The 23,144-nt window shown below is 42.0% G+C and overlaps 1 protein-coding gene across 8 annotated transcripts in view; it reads left to right on the top strand.

The window, feature by feature from the left end:
* The window catches only part of phldb1b (pleckstrin homology-like domain, family B, member 1b), a 79,144-nt gene that overhangs the window by 22,994 nt on the left and 33,006 nt on the right, over nucleotides 1–23,144 (top strand). For 7 of the 8 annotated variants that reach the window (XM_020620693.1, XM_020620694.1, XM_020620692.1 and 4 more), the window contains 2 exons: nucleotides 1,909–2,034; nucleotides 7,940–9,441. In XM_020620693.1, the coding sequence (XP_020476349.1) occupies nucleotides 1,909–2,034; nucleotides 7,940–9,441 (1,628 nt within the window). Of the gene's footprint in view, nucleotides 1–1,908; nucleotides 2,035–5,261; nucleotides 5,668–7,939; nucleotides 9,442–23,144 lie in introns of those variants that run through there. The other variant, XM_020620698.1, reaches the window with a different exon arrangement.

Below are 23,144 nucleotides of genomic sequence, written 5' to 3'. Positions count from 1 at the left end.
ATTATGCTGAAGATGGTGTTGTGACCACTTTAGGGAATGCTGATGGAAACTTCCTCTGTACTATTTCATCCTTGTATTGAAAAAAAGAAATACTAAAGCAAATAAGCAAAACTGTATCTAGATGGCCTGTGCCGCATGTGGCATTTATTTTAATAATATAAAGTTTCAGTTTAAGTGGTAATTAGCACCACCACTATACTAGTCAGCAATTCTCTATAAGTGGATGATGAAGTCCTAACTTGTGTGCAAGACACATCAGAGTGTACACAGAATACACAAAGGCATTTAGATTGAAGCCAATCCCAGCTGACACTAGGCAAGAGGTGAGGTACACCCTGGACAGGCCGTCACAGGGCTGACACAGACAGACAATCATTCACACCTACTGACTAGTCACCAGTCAGCCCAGCCTGCGGGTCTTTGGACTAGGGGAGGAAACCCACACAGGCACGGGGAGAACATGGAAACTTAAATGAATTGAACATGGACATCTGACAAATTGATTATTCAGTCAGTATCTTATCTGCTTAATTGGGTATTAGATGAGAAGATCGACACCCCTCTCATGTCTGTATGCTAACTGTGAAGCCAGAGCCAGCAGGTGATTAGTGTAATTTAGCACAATACTGGAAGCAGGGCTGGCCTCTTTAGGACCAACACATTCTATCTTGATTTTTCTTTAAAAGTCTGTTCACAAACAGAAATATAAAAATTGTGAATTATATATTTATGGGGAGTTATATAATATAATTTTGACATTTGGTGGTAGGATTTTGTTTTTACTTTGCACAGAGCCAGGCTAAATGTTTATGAATCAGTGGATAAATAGAGCTCGTTGATAGCTAGCTAGTGGTATTAACCTCCACTAGGCAGAGGAGCTATGGAGAAGTAAGGTCTAACACAGTTGTAAGTTGTAAAATACACATTACTATTGCAGCCCCTAAATTGTGGAAGAGTCTACCTTTTAATGTTAGGGCAGCTACTGACTTCAGTACTTTTAAATCATTGCCTAAAACATTTATTTGGCTTGGATTTTAATACACAGTAGGGCCTGATGCATTCCTTTTAATTTTTAATTTATTGAACGTATGTTAACTGTGTGTCTTTGTTATTGTGCTGTTTTATTTTTATTTGCACTGATGTTATTTACTCTATTTTAGTCATTTATTGTGATTTTATTCTGCCATGTAAAGTACTTTGGTCAGCTGGATGTTGTTTTTAAAGTGTTATAGAATTAAATTTGATCTGATTTGACTTACATTAGTCATAGGAGCATTCTTTAGACTCTGCTGTAATATATAAAATATGGTCACATAAACCAGTGCTAGCATCTAATTTGCCACCTAGTGCATTCCTGTATGGGTGGCACAGTGGCATGGTGGTTAGTGCTGTCGCCTCACAGCAAGAAGGTTCTGGGTTGGAGCCCGGGCCGACCCGGGGCCTTTCTGTGCGGAGTTTGCATGTTTTCCCTATGCCTGCATGGGATCTTTCCGGGTACTCTGGCTTCCTCCCACAGTCCAAAGACATGCACCCTGGGTGACTCTAGGAGTGTGTGTGTGTGTGTGTGGTTGCCTGTCTCTAAATGTCAGTCCTTTGATAGACTGGCGACCTGTCCAGGGTGTATTCCACCTCTCTCCCAATGTAAGTTGGGATTGGCTCCATTCAGTACAATATAGTCTTTGCCACATTCGAATGTCAGTGAAAATATATCCACATTCCATTTAACATCTGTGGCAACTGCTCTAAACTTTGTGAACTCCATGATTCTGCTGACCAGAGGAAGTGAAGGGACAAGATAATAACAATATTTCATTTTATCATAACTTGACCTGTGTACGTTCTAGAGGCAGTGTCTTTATATGTGGAACAAATTAATACAAATAATGTACTTTATGTGCTGTTTTCCAGGCTGTATGCTGTGTTTTGGCCAGTCAGCCTTCTTCCGCTTCAACCACCCTGAAGAAGCCCTCAAGATGAAGAGCATGATGCCCCATGGAGGAAGCATCTCCAGTGGGGACTACAGACTATGTGCAGGTACTGTATGGTACCCACTTGCTTCTTATATCACACTTATTCACCTGTGTGTTTACTGTACTTTCTGCCTGTTTCACTCAACAGTACTGCCCAGAACTTCATATCCATGATTATTTCATCCAAAAACACAGGCCTAGTGTCAATAAACACACTGACCATTTGTCACATGAATAGTAAAGCCTAAAAAGAGCAGTTCCCTCCTGAAGTTTCACTTTCAGCGTGGCCTGTATGAATGAACAGGCCAGATTGTTGCAGAGGCCAACAGGCTGGTGGTGAGGTGGAGCAGCAGGGAAGGGTATTTTACAGGTGGCTGTAAAACAGTAAACCCCAGACATTTTTCCTCCTTTATAGCCTGACTGTGGAGGAAGTGTTACACCACAAAGCAGTCTGCAGGGACTAAAAAGTATACTGATTTGTTATCCTGCAATGTTATTTGATTTTCTTTGCGGATTCAGTTTTTTATTATGATTGTTATTGTGTCACTCCTGTTTGCAGCTTTGTTGTTGTCACTGTCAGCCTTTAAAAGGCAGTACCCACTGAACTCTACCTAAATGTCGCCCAGCTGGGTTCTGGCCCTGAGTTCCATGCTTATGGGAATCTCATTCCTCTGTGTCTGCAGGCAAAGTTTTTAGCCTGTTGTGTGTGTGTGTGCGTTTTAAATGCTCTTCCTGCCAGGCTCGGTAGAGTAAGTGTGCCTCCTCTTGACCAGCTCTGCTACCAGGGATCTCTCATAGCTTCTTGTTATTTCCCTTCTTTTGGTGGTGACACTGCCTGCCACCAGGGGATAAGTATAGCACAGAGGCGTGCTGCCTGCTGTGGGCTTTCTGATCCAGTAATGAAACCCTTCCGTTGTTTAGACATGTGTTGTTCCCCTCAATTATGCATTCCTGAGCTGTATTCAGATGAAGACTGCTTATGCCACTCCCATGATAAGGTAGGCATATCTTTCATATCTGCTTGGAAATAATTACACTTCTTATCTGTGTATGAATGCTACAGCTAGAGCTGTTATGGAGGGCAAACCCAACTAAACCTAACTGACCTAATGTTTACATCAGAATGTTAAATTTGACAGCTTTTTCGTGTGAAATAAAACAATGATATCAATTTATAATACACAAACAGTGGGGACAAAACCTGCTGATATGCATTATTGTGGTCAGTTCCTTTTTCAGGCTTTTTTGCAATTTATATTTTGGGGCTATAAAGCCTGCACACTAGAGTCCTCTGGCTAATCCGGCTGTGATGTGAACAGTTACACTAGACGTACACACGCTTCAGTTTACAGGATCGTGCTTGACTCCAGGCAGTTAACTGGCTATGACTGTCCCATAGAAAATTTAAAGCTGATTTCCACAGGGCCAGGCTGTAAAGAGAAAACCTCTGTACACTGATCCGTGCTCTTCCAGACCATTTCATTTAGTCTCTCCCAGCCTGCTCACTGCTGTCTTGTTGAAACACAGCAAACGCATGCAGACTTTTCTGCTCTGTCTCTGCTGAAACTGCAGTATTTGAGTGCCCGATTTAGTAAATTTGTGCAAAATCAAATTTTTGTATTGAACATGTCCTCCTCCTGTGCTGATGTGCTGAGCATGTGAAACACAGCTTTGCAGTGATGCCAGGTCTACTCACTTGTCTGTTGTCTAGTTTGACAAGCTTTGCCAGGTCAGTGACAGCCACTGGCCATGCCCTCAGCCAGCCGTCTTTCAGCTAGCACCTCTTCACTGATTGGACGCTTCCTGTGCCTCTCTGCCAGGCCAGCAGACGACACTGTGGCCCTGAGCTGCTTACTTAAAGTGCCAGGCGACTGGGGTTACAGTATCTTTTTCAGAAGCTATTTATAAACCTTCAGTTTCATTCTGCTATCTGCCATTTTCTCCACCCTCACTCTCTGCGTTTCCCCCTTCAGTCCTTTCCTGCACCCACCCACTGCCCTTCCATGTGTTAGCTTTGCTTTTCTAATAAAAGGTCTTTATCTCCCAGTGATTTGGCTGTGGTATCTGTAATTGGCTGCTTGGCTGCTAACAGCAGAGCTGAATGTGGTTATGGCTGCACTATGGCACCACCTGTTGAGCCTCTGATGTTCAAATGTTTTTATTATGCAATGAAAAATGTGTTCATCATAAGAACTTGGCAGTTTTAGACAATTTTTTCCATTTTGTTTAGGCTGTATTACATTCCCAGTGTACAGTCAAGTACATTTACTCCAGTACGATACAGTACTTGAAGTGTATTTCCATTTCATGCTATGTCATTCTTTACTTTCACCCTTTCTTTCTTCTATAAAGAGGGAAGTATTGTACTTTGTACCCCACTGCATTACTTTACATACAAAACAGATGAGCTTATAAAATATGATGCACTACCATAGAATCAGCTGTGTATAAAACCCTGATGTACTTTGACCAGCTACTGCAGTAGAATTCTGCTCACACATATGTAATAGTCCAGTCATGTAATATATAATAGTTTAACAGTCATATAGGGTCCATAGATGATTTACGCATCACTATTTTCAGATTTAAGTTTGATTTTACATACCTTCCCAACTGTTTCTGATTTGGGGTTGTACTTTATGTATATTTTGGTAATAAACCTTTTAATTTTGGGACATTCGTTTTATTTTTTTTTCAAGGCATTATCACAACAGGAATTGTACTTTCAGTGTTTTTATATTGCAGTATTTCTGTGTTTCAGCAAAGTAAATACTTCATCCACCATTGTTTTTGAAAAGTGTCATGATGAGTTTTGGGGGGAGGGAGAGACACTGCCTTGGGACTCTCAAAACATTTTTCTCTCTTTGAAAGTTATTCTTGTTTAAGAAAATGTCTTGCTCTAGTAATCAGACTTAATTATAGTATGATGTCTGCTGACAAGTCTGTATCAATTTATTGTCCAGTATCAGCTCATTTCACCCAGAAACCTTCTACTTTTTCATTTCAGTAAATTGCCATTATAGTAACAGTTCAGTGGGGTAATTTGTTTATGTTTATGTCTCATCTAAAAGTGACAAAATCTGGATTAGAGAGAAAGTAAAGAGTGACAAGCCATAAATCAGATGCTTACTCTTTAAAACAGCTGTAAATCTCGCAGTAATTCACAGCACCGTGGACAGGAAGAGCCAGTCAAATTAGCCACGGCACCGGAAGTAAGACGAGTACACCTACAAAATACAACGTAACATTTAGTCATTGGGTGGAAATGGCCCTTTGCAGCAGTCGAGACGGACTCCTTGTCGCACAGGAACGGATATTACAATATACTTTTATTATTTGCTATTTCTTAATGTTGACAGCATGTTGCAGTACAAAAATAATTCCCAGGCGAGCTTAAATTTAGTTAGAGCTCTATTTTGGTGGTTGTGACCGGAAAAGCCGTGTTACGTTTCATGTAACTTGACACAAGCTGTACCGTAGGCAGTGGCAGAGCCTACCACCCCAACCCCCGGCTGAATCATCACCCCGGTGGTCGGTCGGTCTCCCTGGCTGTGTGTGGAGCCCGGTGGAGCCAGGCACGGCAGGGCTCTGTCACACCCGGTCTGTTACCGGTGTCCAGAGAATATGAGCCTCGCTGTGTGTCATATAGCAGGTGAACCGTACTGACACTGACCAGGTGGCACTTTTGTCCCTTCATGTGAGTAACCCTACTGCTTAATAATGCCTGAGCTTTGGGCGAGAGAAGTGATATGAGCCGGTTACACGCCAAACTCCATGCAGAATTTGTCGGTTTAATGGTCATTTGCTTATCTGGGAATGTGCACATAGCGTACGACATCTCACATTTAATACGGTCCATTCCAATTTACGTTATTATTAAGAAAACAAGTGATAAAAAAATATGCCCATAATTCGAAAATGTGTTTTTGCTTGGGTCACATTGACAGATGTTTCAAACGTAATGCAGCTACTGTAACGCTTATGGATGATGGCATTGACGCCGAATTGTTGAGGTCCTCATCTCTAATAACATTTCTTAAATAATGCTGTCTCAGAATAACCATTTTACCGGGAGGTCTAAGCTAACATTAGGTTATCTGATTTTTAAATGCAGTTTGGCATGGTGCACTGGAGGCGATCGTCTTCTGAGTCCGTTTCCCATGACATCATACATGGGCTTTCCCTCAGCAAACGGTTTGCATTTATTTTTGTCACCCCACCCCCCTCGTTTTTCACTGTATATGAGAATCTAGCGGATTTGTTTTCATTGAAAAACGATGTGACACTGACATTCATGCAGAGCTCAATGAACAAAATATATTGTGACAACCTCCAAATAGTACTGCTGTATAATTTCCATGAAAATGTCATCAGATTTAATTGCGGCCAAGCGTCATGAAGGCACAGCTTCACTGTGTGAAGAGTCATTACAGGGGAGCATGCAGGAAGCTGCTCCCATCTCTGATGAACAAGCACAGCTAATGCATTATTTGCCAAGCATTTATATTTTAGTGCGGTGCTACTGGAGCATCTTCCTCTGACATCATTTACTCAACTTTTAATGTTGTTAATAATCATTTAATGCTGTTCTGTTTGTCTTACATCTACTCCATTCCACTGTTATTTGTCACGATTTGTAATGTTTTTACAACACCATGGAACATGACAGCTATATTCTTCTATTATCTTCTACTACCTCTGGGTGTTGGTGCTGATGAGACCATGCTGCAGTTATCCTCAAGACAACAAGTCCATTTAAGCGGATTTCATTTAGCATTAATAAAACTGTGCTCTGACTCCTGCCTCAAGGCCATGCTGGTGAATTTCCCATGTGGCTGTGCATTTCTGTTGTAATAATCTACTATGCTGACATTAAAGTGAGCTGGTTAAGATTAGATTACCCGGCCTGTGTCCCACCTTGCTTTCGGGCCACACAGTAATTGGGTTATGCAGGCACATTTTCTCCTTATCCCATCCAGTGCGCAGGGCTGTCTGTCTGTCTGTTCATCTGCTGGTCTGTGCCCTTCCTTCTTTTCTTAGTTCTCCTTTGACCTCATACTTAAAATGTTTTGCCCGGTTTCTACAGTACACTGGCTTGGAAAACATGGGCTTTGGCGTTTTTGAGCATAAAATACCTCAAATAATAGGGACAAAGTTAATGAAGTTGATGGAAAGTTGTTAAATTCTTTAGTTAGGGACTTTTTCAATGTATTTGTCTGAATTGTGTTACAAATGCGTAAAATGTTGTTCAGTCCAGCTGGGAGTGATGCTTGTGAACCTCTAGATATTTTCTGCACAGTATTCTAACCAAACCAGGAAGGAAAGAGCATTTTGTGGTCAACAGTGCACCCCAGATTTAGAAATAGATAGATAGAAATTCATCAAGGCTACAGTGGGCACCCTGCAAGGAAAAATACAGACAAATATGAAAAAAGTTCTGAAAATGCGTGGAGTTTCATAGCTCTGTTTTGCCTGTTTTTATTCATAGATAATCTAATAGTACACTCTTGGGGTAAGGGGCACTGAAGGTGATTATGTTAGGAGCTCAGGCCAGTGTCGAAGAGAATTGTGAACAAGCACATGATTTTGATGAACGATAGAGAATGACGGCTGTGTTGGAGGACCCTACACCTTTTATAGCAGACCTCTCAGCATCCAAACCCCCAATGCTGATGATGGGGGATAAAATGAATGAGCTGGCTGTGACAAATGGGCTAAATGTTGCCCATTGATATTTGTTGTATCTTCAATTAAAACAGAGCCATTTCAACATAGAGCTACTGTGCACACATTTTCACTATATGAGATTTAACGGTTTGGAACACAGGTTAAATTTTTGTTTTTAACTCTTCGGGTCAAAAATCATTTTGTTGTGCAAAAGATTAAACTTGAATATATTCTCTTGTATACCCATTGCATCTTTTTGTTTTCAAAGTCTGATAATGGTTTTCTGTTTTCTCCATTGTTAGACACAGAGAGCTTGGTCAATGGGAATCACCAGGCAAGCTCAGCCCAGTCTTCCCCAGCTCCTGGAGAGAGAGTCCAGTCTGAGCACAGTGCAATTGTCAGCTCTATTGAGAAGGATCTGCAGGACATCATGGACTCCCTAGTCATGGATGACCCCCAGCCTTCTTCCTCTGAGGCAAAAAAGCCTCCCGGAGGCCAGCCTGTTGCCCACTCCCCACTGTCGCCTGTTGTCAATGGAGGAGGCCGGTATCTGCTGTCCCCTCCTACCAGCCCAGGGGCCATGTCTGTGGGTTCCAGCTATGAGAACATGTCCCCTCCGTTTTCCCCCCTCTCCTCACCCTCAGCGGCCAGCAGTGGGAGCTTTACCAGCCCATCTCCTAGTGGAGGACCCCAGGACCAGAGTGCTTCTCTGCCACCAGTGCCTGTACGCTCCTCTAGCTACAACTTCACCTCACAGCCTCCCCCTGTACCACAGCCACGGACTATACTGCCTAACTTCAGCAGTGGTGGTGCAGCCCAGAAGGTTCCGGAAAGCCCCAGGCTACAGAGGAAGGCCTTAGAGACTCCTCCAAGCCCCAAGCCAAGCCGCAGAGGACTAAACCAAGATGGGTCTGAGAGCCCTCGACAGACACCTCTTCTGTCCTCTAATGAATCTCTTTGTAGTAGGAACATTGTGCCAAGTAGCCCCAGACTCACTTCCAAATTCCCTACCTGTCCATCCCCATCGCCCTCCAGTCCCAGGACCAAGACAGCCACAGTACTCCAGGAAAGGCCTGCCAGCCCTTTCAGAGAGCAAACTAATCTAGCTGATTGCTCCCTCACCTCCAGCCCCACCAGGCAGCTTTCCCAATCTACCAGAGCTTTCCAACCTCCCTTGGATCCCATTGTCCACATCATCCAAGGATCGCCACTTCAGCAGCATCCACGTTTGCTGCAGCCCCCTGAAAGCCCTCGCTTGGCCAGGAGGAACCTGGAGCTGAATGGGGGCAGTGGAGCGAGCAGCAGTATGAGAGAACTGCCCCCTCTTAGCCCCTCCATGGCTCGGAGAGGGGTCCCAGTGCTCCCAGGGGCACTACCAGGGACAGTCCCTATCTTGAGGACTCCAGATAGCCCCTCAAGTCTAAGCAAGCTTGTTCCAGAGAGTCCCAGGCTCCGACGTAAGAGTGGGTCCACATCAGAGGAGCTAATGTGCAACAGGGGGATCAGAGCCCGCAGTCCATCACCTACCTCTATGATGATGGACAGCAGTAATGGTGGTGCAGGGGTACGGAAGGCAAGCTTTGGGAATTCCCTATCTCCTGCTTACAGTCTGGGCTCCTTGCCTGGCTCATCCCCTGTAGCTAGTCCCAGGACCCAGAGGAAGATGTCTGCAGGGAGACCCCATCCTGGGATGAGGGAAAGGAAAAACAGCATCACAGAGATCAGTGACAATGAGGACGAGCTGCTGGAGTACCACAGACGACAGAGAGAGGAGAGGCTTCGTGAGCAGGAAATGGAGAGACTGGTGAGTCAGCAACACCTCACCAGGAAACTGCTGTTATTCAGTTTATTCAAATTTAAATAATCTACTCAGTACAGTTTCAGGGTTTGTAGTCAGTTTTTGAGCTGATTTGGAACACGCCAAAGTTTTCCTTTTAACATTTTAACTTTTACTTTTGGGATAATTTTACATTAGAGTTGTAGTTTGTCACACAATGTCAAACCCTAACCCTTCCTGACTCTCATCTACTTGCTTTCTGCACAGTATCAAAATAATTCAGATTTGGGCAGATATTGATATTGTTTGGTTTTCTCAAAGTGATGGAAATCTTGTACCAGAAGAGCTTCTAAATCTTTCCTGGGCTTCACCCAGCTGTTACTTCCTTTATTAGTTATTTATTCAGTAATTTTCATTTAACAGTGTGGGTTTAATTGTCAAACTGTTAAAAAGTAAAAAGTAAAAAAAAAAGGTCAAGGTAATATAAATCAGTGTCTTGTTTTGTCCAGCCAACAGTCCAAACATAGATAAAACCAGCAAACCCTCACATCAGACTAGCTGGAACTAGGGAATGATTTGGATATTTTTTTAATAGATGACTTAAACGATTAAGCTCAAAATTTTGTCCGGAGACTAAGATCAAGGTTTTAATTGCTCTACGGTAGCCTGAAAGCTGAACAAACAAGTCTTGTAAAGTCAAGTCAGTTGCATTTAGGTTGAACAGTAATTGTAGAGTTGGTCGCTCAGTCTGGAGAGGTGGAATATTCTAGTTGTGTTCTATCAAATGGATGGTTACTGGTTCTCATTTTTCCTTAATGAAGAAAAACAGTTTCCAAAAGTGACAGCTTCATCTGTTGTGCCTAAAGTTCTCTGTAACCAGTTTTCCAGTCAACTGGAGAATACCAAAACAGCTGAAAAGATCTATATGCACTCCTCAACACACTTCAACTTTCACTGGTTAAGAGTTCTGCTCAGAACTCACAGAATATGGAAACTGATTTATTTAGAAATGTATTTTTTGATAGTACTGTATGTGTGTTTTGAGCTGTGCTGAATATACTGCTACTGGTGAGCCTCTGATTATATTTTGATAAGTCTGTGCACACTTTTCTTGATCTTGTTAAAAGAGTTTGTTGAAATTTAATGCAACATTTTGATCAGTTGCAAAAGTAAGCACTGATATGATTTTATGTTTAGTTTGATAAAGAAAATCTTTGCAGTGTGATGCTGAAAGGTTTTACTGAGGATCTGAGGTTAGAAAATTACATCGAGTCCCTTTTAACTCATCTAAAAGAATTTCCTTAGTGTGATTGTCACTGGTTTGTGATGAAGCTATTCTTGCAAAGGCTGGATCTAACTAATCTGTATGACCTCCTGGAGCAAGGAAGTGTAAGAATTTCACTATCTCAGTGCTTGTTTGCAAAAGGAGGAGTAGGTAGGCCCATAAACTGAACTATTTGTAACATGGTTGTCTGCTGTGTAAACGTCTGGTGACATGTGGTCTCAGGGCGCCCAGATGAGCCCATAGCAACCGCATTGTTTGCTGTTTCCTAAGCTGAACACAGGGGGGAGGGAGCAGCGGCAGACATCTTGAACTTTTCTGCCAGTCTGAATAAAACTGCTGAGACAAAAAAGTAATTTAAAAAGCCTTTATATGTTTTTGTGCCTGTGTGAGAAAGCATTTCTTCACCCTGCTTGTAATTACAAATTGTGCTGTTTGAGTGTCTGTGTGTGTGCGCGCACGCGCCTTTGTATTACCTACATTGTCTCACCACACTCACATTGTGGGGACTCGGCGTTCCTTGTGGGGACCAGAGGCTGGTGCTTGGAGCCTTCAGTGAAACATGGTGGAGGGTCTGTCATGGTTTCAAGACGGTCTCCCCAAAAGAATTCAAGCTGTGCTAAGTGCAAGTGGAGGTCACACTAAATACTGGCTTTGGCCTGTAGAAGCCATTGGGTTTTTTTTTTGTGTACATATTTCCTGTATTCTCTGGTTATATCTCAAAAATGAGACACAAATATAAATTATCATTACAGCCTTGCTAAAACAGTACAATTATGGTGGCCTAAGACAGTACAGTACATGTGACTCTCAGCTTCACAAACTGTGTACATATGTTTATATTCTGATTGTGATTAGCCACAAGTTGGTCCCTTCATGATCTCTCAGCCAAAGTCTATTGAATGCTTTTTTGCCCATCGCCTTATTCTTTCAGAACAACCTCTTTTGAGCCTCAGATGAACTTATATCTTTGCAGAAAATGAGGGTTGTGTCTGTTGCTCCTTCATTTCTCTCAGCGTAGCTGCACTTCAGGTGAAAAGCTTCAATGTTGGTGTGCAGAGCAGAAACAGTGACCAAGACATACTGTATTTTCATACACGTATGGGCATGCCAGTATTGTTTTTTTTTTGTCTGTTCTTTAGCTCTTTACAATGAAGTAGGCTGAGACAAATCGTAAAAGACCAGGGAGAAAGAACAACTCAAGTTAATTTAATGCTAGCAGCAGTTGGCAGTTTTGGTAACCATGAGCTGGTAGTCAGTATATGTCAGATTTGGTGCTCACCACACCGAGATCCCAAGAGAACCTGGTCTTCTTCCTCCTCCAGTAGCATAATGGATAATATTTCTAATTTATCCGCCATCTGTCACTAGGGTTAAGACTAAGATTAGATTCATTTTGAAGATACAATCTGGAAAAAAAATGAGCATTTAGACTTTTCTCCATAAGGTTTGTACACACTATAGGGGATGACAGAGTTGTGGAGTAACATAAGGAGTGTTGAGGTAACACATGGGGCTCAGGTTGAGTTCAGGTTAAGATACAGTTAGAGAAAACACAAGTTGACAGTTAAAATAACTTTGATAGAAATGCTACATCTGAAGTAATAAAACTATTCAAAGTCACATGGGCAGTTGAAATAGTACAAATGATTAAAAACCCAGCTTACCGTAGCACCTTTATTCCACATTTGTGTTGTAGGTTACATTTTTAGATAAGCTTACTGTCATATCATTGACTATTCAATATTTCAGTTTTGGGTGCTTTTAAAAAATACCCAAGACCAACACCATCACAAGTTAAACAACATAAAGTTGATAGATTGAGACCAGCTGAGAGGCAACTTAACAAACAAGTATGATTGACTGCATTGGCTTTTTTTTAGATTGCAGAAACAAACGTTGGAGAGATGACATTAATTAAACGTGAGTTTGACAAACTGATAAGATGATGTGCGGTATGCTCACTGCAGTGCTGTAAACATTTTTTTTGGGAGCTGCAGTGTTTTGTACGCTAGCTAAATATTTGATAAGCATAATTAAAATATGAAATGTTCAATAACAACAAGCACATAATAGGTACTAATTTTAGAATACCAACAGAAAAGACCTGCAGTACATTTCACTAAGCTGTAATTTCTCAGCATGATATTCTTTATAATACAGGCCATTAGGTATGTATGTGAACAGGGGTGCTGCTGCCCATATTATCCTTCACATACCTCAATCAGTACAGCTCCTTTGTTCTCATTGAAAGGTCATTAGCCACAACGACATTTGGACTAGTTCAACTACAGACACGGAGAGAATAATATTTACTTTAGACATGTGCAAAGAGCTCATGGCATACAAGGTCAAGACCACATTTATGTAAACCGAACACGGCATCCAGGGACCAGTGAGGGCTGCCTGAGACTCAGAGGCAAGATTCCTCAGCAGCCTGTTATTTAATTGTATTTTCCAAACACAGAAACTCACAGCCTTTTGAAGAAGCAGGGCGTGGAGCTGCAGGGCCTGTAATTAGTCACAGCCGAGTCACTGTCACGACAGATTTTTCTTACCCCAGAGCGTCTGCATTTAAAGCATTTCACACACAGCCTGCTGCTCATTGACACAACTGATTACCAAAAAACAAAGTTATTAACAGACAGTATCATAGAAGTTTAATCAGGAGAAGAGTCTTATGGTGAAATCAACAGGAGTGCACAGCTCAGGCAGCAGGATGCTGCAGCGAGATTACAGCTGCACTATTACACTGATTTATGATCCTGATATTAAACTTTTAATGATTTTTGTCTTGTAAGTGCTGTTTAGATACAGTTTAATAACGTTAACTGTAACGCACCACATGCAAGCAAGTTAAAATCTTTGAGAAATGCAGAATACAATTTTTATTTATTTTTAACTGGCAAATATAACAGGGTCCCAGCACCCTGGCGAAGCCAAGCACATTGACCAGCAGCGTTTCTCCACTCATTTGCCAAATCTGCTGTTGTGGTTTGCAGAGCGTTCCACTCCAAATGTTTGTCTGCTTGTGGTACCTAAATATTTCCTGGTTGTTACCTGCCTCATCTACTGTATAGTAACAATACTGAGACTGAATCTGTCAGTATGAAGGTAGGCTGTCACTTCTCCATATTTCAGTTTTTGAACAGGAAAAAATATTGCTTAAAGGTGCTTAACAAAGATTTTCCACATTGTGTGATAAATAGTCAGAATATATGGATGTTGGTTGCTTTAGTTTTGACCATTTTAATCCCCCCTGCAAAAGTCCCTCAGTTTACGTCCAGTGCTAAATTCCTGGAGTGCCCCATAACCTCAACGGTTCTCATGCAACAGTATACCATGGTGTTTCACTGAAGAGTTGAATAGTTAACCGCCAAAACAGTGAACACTTGTCTTGTCAGGTTTTGAGTAGGAATTTTTCACCTTTTAAAAAATGTGCATCAGTCTGAAATATGGAAAATGTGGGCAATATCATTTAAAAAGATCAAAACCCATCCATATCAGGTAAATGATGCTCACGTCAAACAACAGGGAAAACTCCTTAAGCAGCAATTAATTGGGCTAAATGATGTCCTCCTTATGGCTGGCCTGCAGGGAAGACTGTTTTCCTGTGTCCATGTGGTCCAAGCTGTCCAGCCTGGCACTGCTCTCTCCACATGGCTGTCTGACTGACACTTTGTCTTGGCAAACAAACTTGGCATATGAAGCAGGTCGCAGTGTGCCTTATCTGTGGCGGACACACGCACCCTTCTTCTGTCCAGTGACCTCATCTCGCCTTGGACTTTAATTAAGATTACACCCTTGCTTTTAATGAGCAGCCACATTTTGTAGCATTGGATCAGACACGTCTGCTGTTACAGTACAGTGAAGGGGCATAAAGTGAGCTTCTCTGTTACAGGTATATAGCATGAAATACCCAGGACCCTGCAGTCAGCACGGCAAGACCTTTTAGGTGCTAAAATGCCGTAAAGCTACTCTCTCAACCCAGAATAGCAAATGACAAAGCAGCTACAGTGCCGCTTGTCATTTGCTCTTTTCGAGTTGAGTTCTTTTGAATTTGCTAGATACAGTCATGCATTATCTCTTTGTGGAGAACTCCTGCTTGAATTTTATTCTGAATCCCCTTTCACATGTGCATTTCTTTCCATTAATCTGAAGGCATCTGAACATGTTGGCCTTCATGTCTAAATGAGTCTTACTATGTCGGGCCTAGTAACATTTATGTGTCACTCTCAGCACAGCACAAGTCTGAACTGTATGCAGTCGCATTAACAGATGGGCACACATGAGTAGTGTGCCTACCAGTCGTGACAGTCGAGGTGTCTACGCACTTGTTTGTGAGTTGCTTAGCTCACTAAAAGCAAATATTTTGGAAAATTCCTTAAACAGCAGTAATATGAGGAAAAATAAATTCTCCTGGAGAACACTCGTGTTCCTCTGAAGTGGAGTAAGAAAACTGTCCTCATACACTGTACATCACATGATGTACTGTACAGTCTCTTGCGCATGGCAAATATCTCATGTGCACTGTGGCTCTCTCCATCATGGGGGGGGGCGCTGTGTGAACCAGAGCCCTGTGGGGAAGGTGACCTGTTGTTGCAGTCCCTGCTGGTTTCTGTTGGGTGTTAGTAAAGGTCACAGATTTCTTAATGCATCTTTAATAAAGTCCTACATAAGAAGAAGCTTTATTTATTGTCATCGTGACTGACACGTACAATGAAATTATGCATGGAGCCAAGGGAGCCGGGCGGCTTCATACATACGCGCCGCCATCACGGGCAATGGGGGGGTTCAGTGTCTTGCCCAAGGACACTTCGACATGTGGACTGCAGGCACTGAGATTCAAACCTTCAGCCTTCCGGATGGGAGATGACTGCTCTGCCCACCGCACCACTGTTGCCTCCCCACACTTGAGGCTTCTTCTCTGAAACACTCTTCTTCAAGTGATTTTTATTTTCAAGCTGCCCTTTGGTTGCCTCTGCCCTATCAGAGATGGAGCACCCTTTCAGAGTTTGTTTTCTTCATTAAGTGGCACTTGATAAAACAAGTTCAGCTCTGGCTTTTATTACCCTCACAAAGCCAACAGCCACCTGAACCAGTCTGCCATGCCCTCTTTCTTTTTGCCTTTCTTCCCCTGTGTTTCTTTGTTTCTGCTTTGCCCTGTCATTTTCCCTGCATGGCTGCCTTCTTCACTACTGTCCATGAGGATTAGCAGACTAAATGTACTCTCACGCTGATCAAACAGAGCACTGTACATGTGTACCAGTGCCTTCTGGAACATACTGTATATCCAGCACCTGGTACAAAGCGCTGTACAACCTCACTAAGCAGTGGGTGTAAAGTCATTCACCCCCTTGGTGGATTTTTAGCTGAAATGCACACAGTATACACAATATATCATCGAGGTAGAGGAAGCATTAAATCAACCTGCCCATTTGCATGTTTGTGAGTAAACAAACACTGCCTATTATTTTGAGTATTTTGGCTTAAAATTAACCAGGACTGGGAAACAGGAAAGTAGAGACAGTCTGGGATAGATAAGACAGGTGAGACTTTGTGGCTCTTTAGCTGGGACAGTGATAAATGTTTTTCTCTGCCTTCCAAAGGAAAGCTGCATTAATCCAGTTTGGAGACGGCACCAACAAATACGGTGCCATTTGTTGGATTCTTTCTACTGAAAACAAGTGTCAGATCGGGACGCATCATATGACTTGAGGCACTGCTGCTTTTATTTTGTATTACTGCTGCCGTTTAATTAATCCTCAACATTTAATGGTGATATGGCCCTCTTCTCGTAGGTGTTAAACCATTATTATTATTATTGTTGTTATTATTATTATTAGCTAATGTGGCATACCTTTAACACTATAAACATTCTGACTGTAACCAGTACTTCCTGCTGTTTTGTGACCTTGCCACTAGAGGGTGATATCTAACTGCTGAGTACCATAGTGCCAGGTCACCCCCCTCACAATCAGATAGATGGATAGATACTTTATTGATCAGGCTGATTAAAGAGCAAGTCAGTGGCACCATTCAAGCACGCTGTCCTCTTTGTAATTTCTCACAGACCAATTTGCATCAGTCCACCTCCTGTTAAGTTATTGGATTATTTCACACTGGCAGGGTTAAAATATGCATCGTCTCATTGTATTCTTAATTATTTCATTAATATGTCAAAATATTTATTTAATGTTTAACTCTATTTTATTAAATGCATCAAAAGCCACTTCACAGGGTTCCACTTAGTTTCTGAATTATTGCAGTCAATGGGGACTAACTACAAGTAGAACTGTGAGGTAATGTGCTTAGGTTTTTTTAAGCTAAAAGTGAACTTCAAGGCATGTCTCATCCCTGCTATCTACACCTCGATGTTTTATGCTTTTAACATTTGAAACTGAAGTCGTTATACTGTTTGTCCGGTTTAATTTTATCAGCCTATTTCTAGTAAAGAGCAGACAGTGCATACAGTATAAAGTTCTGCTTGGTTTACTGTATAACTTTAGCCCATTTGCTTTTCTTAGAACCATCCAGCAAGCCAGCTCCCACTCCAAGAAGTCCCTCCACATGTTGATCTGTAACTCCACCCCTTTTCACACAGATTCCTCATCACATCTCAGAAAACCTGGGTAGGGATAGCTTAGGTGGGGGAGGCTGGTCTCCATCCGTCCCAAAGTAGCACAGTCACTTGTGAAATCACTTCAGAGTATAGCAGCTACAGTTCTGTGGACTGAATGACAGCAACAGCTTCCCGTCCTGTTCCAGAACTGTAGAATAAATTGTCTGTCTGTGTGTGTGTCTCATGGACCAGTATCATGTGCTGGGTGCCAGCAGGACTATACCGGGGCTGAGACGAGGTCAGAGCAGGGAGCAGGTCGTGGTGTGTCTGCTCACTTTGGCTAAAGAGCAGCCAGTCTTTCTCAGCAGCATGGCAGCATTCATGACGGTAAGCTCAGCCAGCTGTAGCTCTTTTACTGGGTTTGAAATAGATGCTGGATGTTGCTGTGGTGGAGGTCTTGGGTTTTCATTTGTATAATACATGTACTGTTCAGGGCCTGTTGACTTTAGTGATGCCATGTGGTAACAAGCAGCCGGGTCAGTCATTAACAAGGGGAGCTTTCAGGCCGTCAGACTGCTTTGAGGTTGAGAAATGCGTTGCATGTATTTAGCATTGTGGCAGATGAAATGTAGCCTGTAGTTTGTGGAAATGTGTGAGAAATAGTGAACCCAAGAGCCAGGTAGAAACTTGATGGTTACAGAAGACGTTTTGAAAAGTATCCCAACCAGGACTCCATTAGTAAAGAAACAACACTCTTAAACAGGAAGATGTTTCACAGACACTTGAAGGAAAAGTGCAGTGTTTTGGGGAATACACTTAATTGTTTTTTTTGACAAGAGTTTGATCAAAATCAGTACCACTCATGTCTGTGCGCTAATTGTGTTAAGCAGCTGGGTGGCAATAGCTAAGACGACACTGGGCAACTATACAGTAGAAGTAGTTTTTAAAAAGTGTCAGTATAATTTATCAGGGAGTTCAGATATTGTTTGTCTAGTGTAGAGAGGGGTCAAGAAGTCATGCAGTCATGCTGTGCAGCTGACTTCACTACTTTAATAGACAGACTTGGAGCAGAAGAGTAGTATGTGGTTCTAATGATCCCACAGGAGACAGAATATGTGTGAGAGAGAGGTTAAGGGTGGTTCCACATTAGGGACCCAGGCCCAGATCCCAGCACTCTTAACCCCAAAATCTGGTTCATTTTGATAAGCGTGAATGCAAGTGTACCGTACCCGAGTCCACTTGAAGAGGTGGTCTGGACCATGAGCCATGTGTAGTTGAGCACAGTCCATGGGAGATGCGAACATAACCGTGCTTTAAAAGGAAGTGGCCTGCTATGTGACTTCATAAGTATTTGACTCTTATGGTTAAAATGATAGCAAATGTGGTTGCAAAAGGATCTCTGCGGAATAATGGAGAAGTAAAATACTTCTTGAAATTTGGGCTGAAAAAACATACAAAGACAAATGGACACTACACACAAAAACTGAGATTTATGGATGTATTCATCAGTATTTACATGCGCGTGGGTACAACACAAACACCGAACAGTGCCGTGATAAACTAAAGAAAATACGGTCACCCAGTTGATGGCGTGAGTGTTTACCACTTCTTCTTTCTTTCTTCTTGGTGCCACGCTGCCACCTACTGTATCAGACTGTGTACATATGCAAGTGTGCCGGGGCATGAAACAATGTGAAAACACTCGAAATATAAAGAAGAAACGTCTGTCTCACATGGATATTCACTACAGTGGTTCTGTACTGTACCAACCACCTGATGTTAGCTTATATTTTTTTGAAGGATATTTATTTAAACTCCTCATTTCTTGTGCACAGCAAATTAACTTTACAAAGCTGATGCAACTGTCTGCACATCCTGCAAACTTGATCCTATCACAAGCCCATGACAATAATCGAGCCTTAAGCCTGCTGATTATCCCCAGCAGTGTTTAGAGAATGTGAAAATAGGATTCCCATAGAGCCTTTAATCAGAGTAGGTTGTCTTTGATGTTCTCATTTATACTGGAAATGTTTGACTTGATAACTGGAGCCTGGTCTTCACTCTGAGATGAGCCTCCAGGGCTTGGATCCCAGTTGAAGAGGAGGCCTCAGTGGTTTAAATGCCAGCCACCCCCACCAGGAGGAACAGCTCCATGGGTTTATCTTAAAATCTGCGCTAGCGATACTAGCAAGGAGGACCGCTTAGTTTATTATCCAGAGAGGATGGCTGCTGCAGCTGCAGAGCCAGCTTTTCCTACCTCCCCCTATCTGGCTTTGATGATTAGGTGTTCCACAGGGGAGCAAAAAGGAAATAGAAATGTTATATGTCTTGTTAGATTCATCTGTTTGTTCCTCCTCTAGGACCCGAATATGATGAACCCTCCGAGGAGTCTTATCATGGATGGGTTTGTTTTGCAGACTCTTAAGGAGATGCTGAGTGTGAATCTTCACCTCCACCCACAGATTTATGTAGAGAATGAGGCTTTGTTGAACTTTCCCAGTTTACACTTGAAATACTATGCATGTGACGTAGTTGAACATGGCTGTACACTTCAAAAGTAACTGCTCTGATCAAAGGTGCACAGACAGGGAATGGCCCCAGGGTGCTCGGGGAGGAGGAGGGAGAAACATTAAAAGAGAAAGGGAGACATAAAGAAGAGATGCCTGCTGGGAGTGTGAAGATAAGTAAAGAGTAAAGTGAGGAGAGCATACTGACTAAATGTGGGAAAACTGACAGTGTGCTGAAGGATGTCATGTTAGAAAACTACAGTGCCTAGGAGAATAAATGAATGGGATTCTACTTAATTCTTTTCATTAAAATACTTCAAAGAGGAGACTACACATCACTTAATAGCACTCCGTAACGAGTTTAAAGCAACACTGTAACTTTGCAAAGACAAAATAGCAGAAACTTCTCTTACAGATTAAATGTTGGATTCACAAGCAGTGAAATGCACTTTGTTCTTTTTTAGATTTATTTTTGAGCTTTTATTAATTAGTATGTTGTGTAGAGATGGACAGGAAACAGAGGGAGACCTGTAACAAAAAGCTGTGTGAGTCAAACCGGCGACGTCACAAACCCCGGCGGGGTGTATGGAGTGGCATGGCGTAACCGCTCGACTACAGGGTGCCCCAGTTATCACATTTTACGCATGAAATTTCCACTACATCCAGGATAGCCACAGCTTTGCTGTGTTTCAATGTTCCAGGTGAAAATTTTAATAATTTTATTTAAAAAACAAACCTAAGCACATTGGAATTCACTGGGAGAAATGTTTGTTGTTTCCTATTTTTGGTCCCATTCCACTTGCTGTCAAACTACGGGCATGATTGCCATATTCAGCTCACAGCAACATTAGCTAAGTCCTCCACATATAAAGATATAGGTAACTGTGTTAGTTTGTGTTACTACTGTTGTGGCATCATGTCTTTCATATGTCATCTGCTCAGTATTAATTAGTTAATGATGACTATGATGAAAAATATTCATTGATGACCTATTTTTCAGGATGATAACTAAACTAAATAAAAGTAATGTTTGATAACGAGCACTATGACAATGTTTTACATTTTTTTATTATCAGTGAATAAAAAGCAAATGAGACCAACTTCTGCAGAGCAGAGGGACACTGTGTGAATAAAACAACAAACAAACCTCACGGTAGACAGGAACAACCTATGAAACCATGGTAACTATAACACAACCAGGATAAAGAAGATGTACAGTAAATTTTAAAAATGACGAGAACTAGACTAAAAGTAAGGGAAATCAAAATTGGACTAAAACTAATATGCATTTTAATCAAAGACTAAGACTAAAACGAAATCAAATTCAGGTGTCAAAATGAACACTCTCTGCTGTGAATGATGAAAGTTCCGTCACTCGAACATAGCGGATACGTGGACGTGCAAAGCATGAATAGTCCTTAACTTTGACCAACTCTAAAGTAGACTGAATTTCCACCCACTTAGCAGTTTAATTATCTTTTATTATGAAATAGCCACATTTGAAGATGTATCAGTAGCTGCTGCTTCAACCTCTTCAAACCAAGTAGTCATGAAAGCCACCCACTGGGTGAGACATAGAGGGCTATGTAATGTGTCAACGTTTGTCTTTGGGGTGAGTTCAGTCTGACGATGGGACAACTCAGGGAGCCAGGCATTCCTCCACAATCCCATGGTTGTTTGATTGTATCACACCATCTTTTCTGATAGGACTTTCACTCATATTTGAAGTCAGGTGGTTCAGCATAAGTGGAAATGCAGTTTCTCCTTTTGCACACCTGCCATATGCTAATCTTGAAAAATAGTTTAGAAGAAAATCAGTAATAAGCCTCTGATTTGGATTTGAGAAGCTTCTCTAACATGAACTGAATGTTTCCAGGATGCTCTGCCTGATCTCCACTGTCTGTTCAACGTGAGATTATTGTGCCACTTTTCTTCAAAAGCACATCCCACTCTGTTCATCTGCCATTGTTGTATTGGAAAGCAACATTACTGGTATGCTTTGTGTTTCCAACACATTATACGTTATGCTGGAATCATGTTAAAACATCACGCTTGTAGAATTGAGATGCCGGTATCTGTGCAAAAAAAACACATGGGCAGAATTATGCTGACTGTTTGAGTTCAGGGCAAACAGGCAAAGCCACAGTAAAGAAAAGCCATCCTAACCCCAGTGTAGCGGAATCTGTCTAAAAGAGGCTACTGTCACCTCCAGTCTTCTCAGAGGAGGGGAGGGGTGGGGATGGATGGTTGTTGTTATGGTGGTGTCATGGGGTTTTACTAGCTTTCAAAGGCCAGTATGTGTTCAACTGTCTCTTAGGCAAAACTGGCTTGGTTTGGATGTATGCCCCATTTCAAGGTTCGTGGTGGTATTTCTTACAGTTTCCATCATGAGGTTAAATAAACCCAGATTTTCTTTCTTTCTGACCAGGATTTTTTTTAGGTGGATGCTTTTGGCAACCCTTATTTTATAGGCCCATAAAGTTAATTTAAATACAAAGAGAAGTTGTTTGCTACACTTTGGGGTATGTTTCTCAGTTCACCATGGCAAATTTAAAAGGCCTATAATTGCATAGACCCATTGAACAATTGTGTCAATATCTGTTGTTCAAGCCAGCACCTCAGTGTTTCCATCTGGGACATGGGAGCCTGGCATTTGGATTAACACACTGACCTGTTGTACCATCTGGTTCCTTCTCAGTCAGCTCTGGGATACCCAGAGACCTATAAACTAAATACCTTTTAGAGCCTGTGGCAGCAGCAACCGTTGAACACAACATTTCTCTGGGACTTAAAAGGTCCACTTGAACCACAAAACATGGGATTCATACAAATCTGTCAGCATGCAGTTGATTAGGAGCGTAATTTGAGCACAGTTTGCATATGTCAGGCATCAAATTTGATGCTGTTTCAGGCTAATTTATGTTGAGGCCAAACACATTTAATGGTACAAAATCAGTCTGTGGCCCTTGCTACTCATCCATCACACCAGTTTGGTTGCCTGGAGGCTGCCTGACAGTCAGATGAGACGGTGATAGTGCCAGCTTTCAGTCAGCGTTCTTGACAGAAACAAGACAGGCATCAGAACGCTGAGCGGTTTAATCTGTGTGTATGTTCAAGCAGATGTTGAGGGGGAGGACTCATGAGTAGTTGTAGACTTGCCAGTAAATGTTTAAAGTTTGACTTTTTTCCTAGTGAAAAGGATGTTTTACTCCCGCCCACTAAGTTAAAAGCTAACTGGTCCTAAATTACAGGTTAGAGCTAGTGGTGGGGCTGTACTGTAGCTCCTAATCATGCAGATGCTCCCTCAGTGGGAGGGAGGAAACACACCAGGGGGTTTATCTGTGGGCGAGAACAATTAGGTTTGCCAGGTCTTCCTACG

The sequence above is a fragment of the Monopterus albus genome, unplaced genomic scaffold (genome assembly GCF_001952655.1).
Source record: "Monopterus albus unplaced genomic scaffold, M_albus_1.0 scaffold246.1, whole genome shotgun sequence".
Lineage (NCBI taxonomy): Eukaryota > Metazoa > Chordata > Actinopteri > Synbranchiformes > Synbranchidae > Monopterus > Monopterus albus.
The sequence above is the reverse complement of the archived record's forward strand: the minus strand, read 5'-3'. Positions and strand labels throughout refer to the sequence as shown.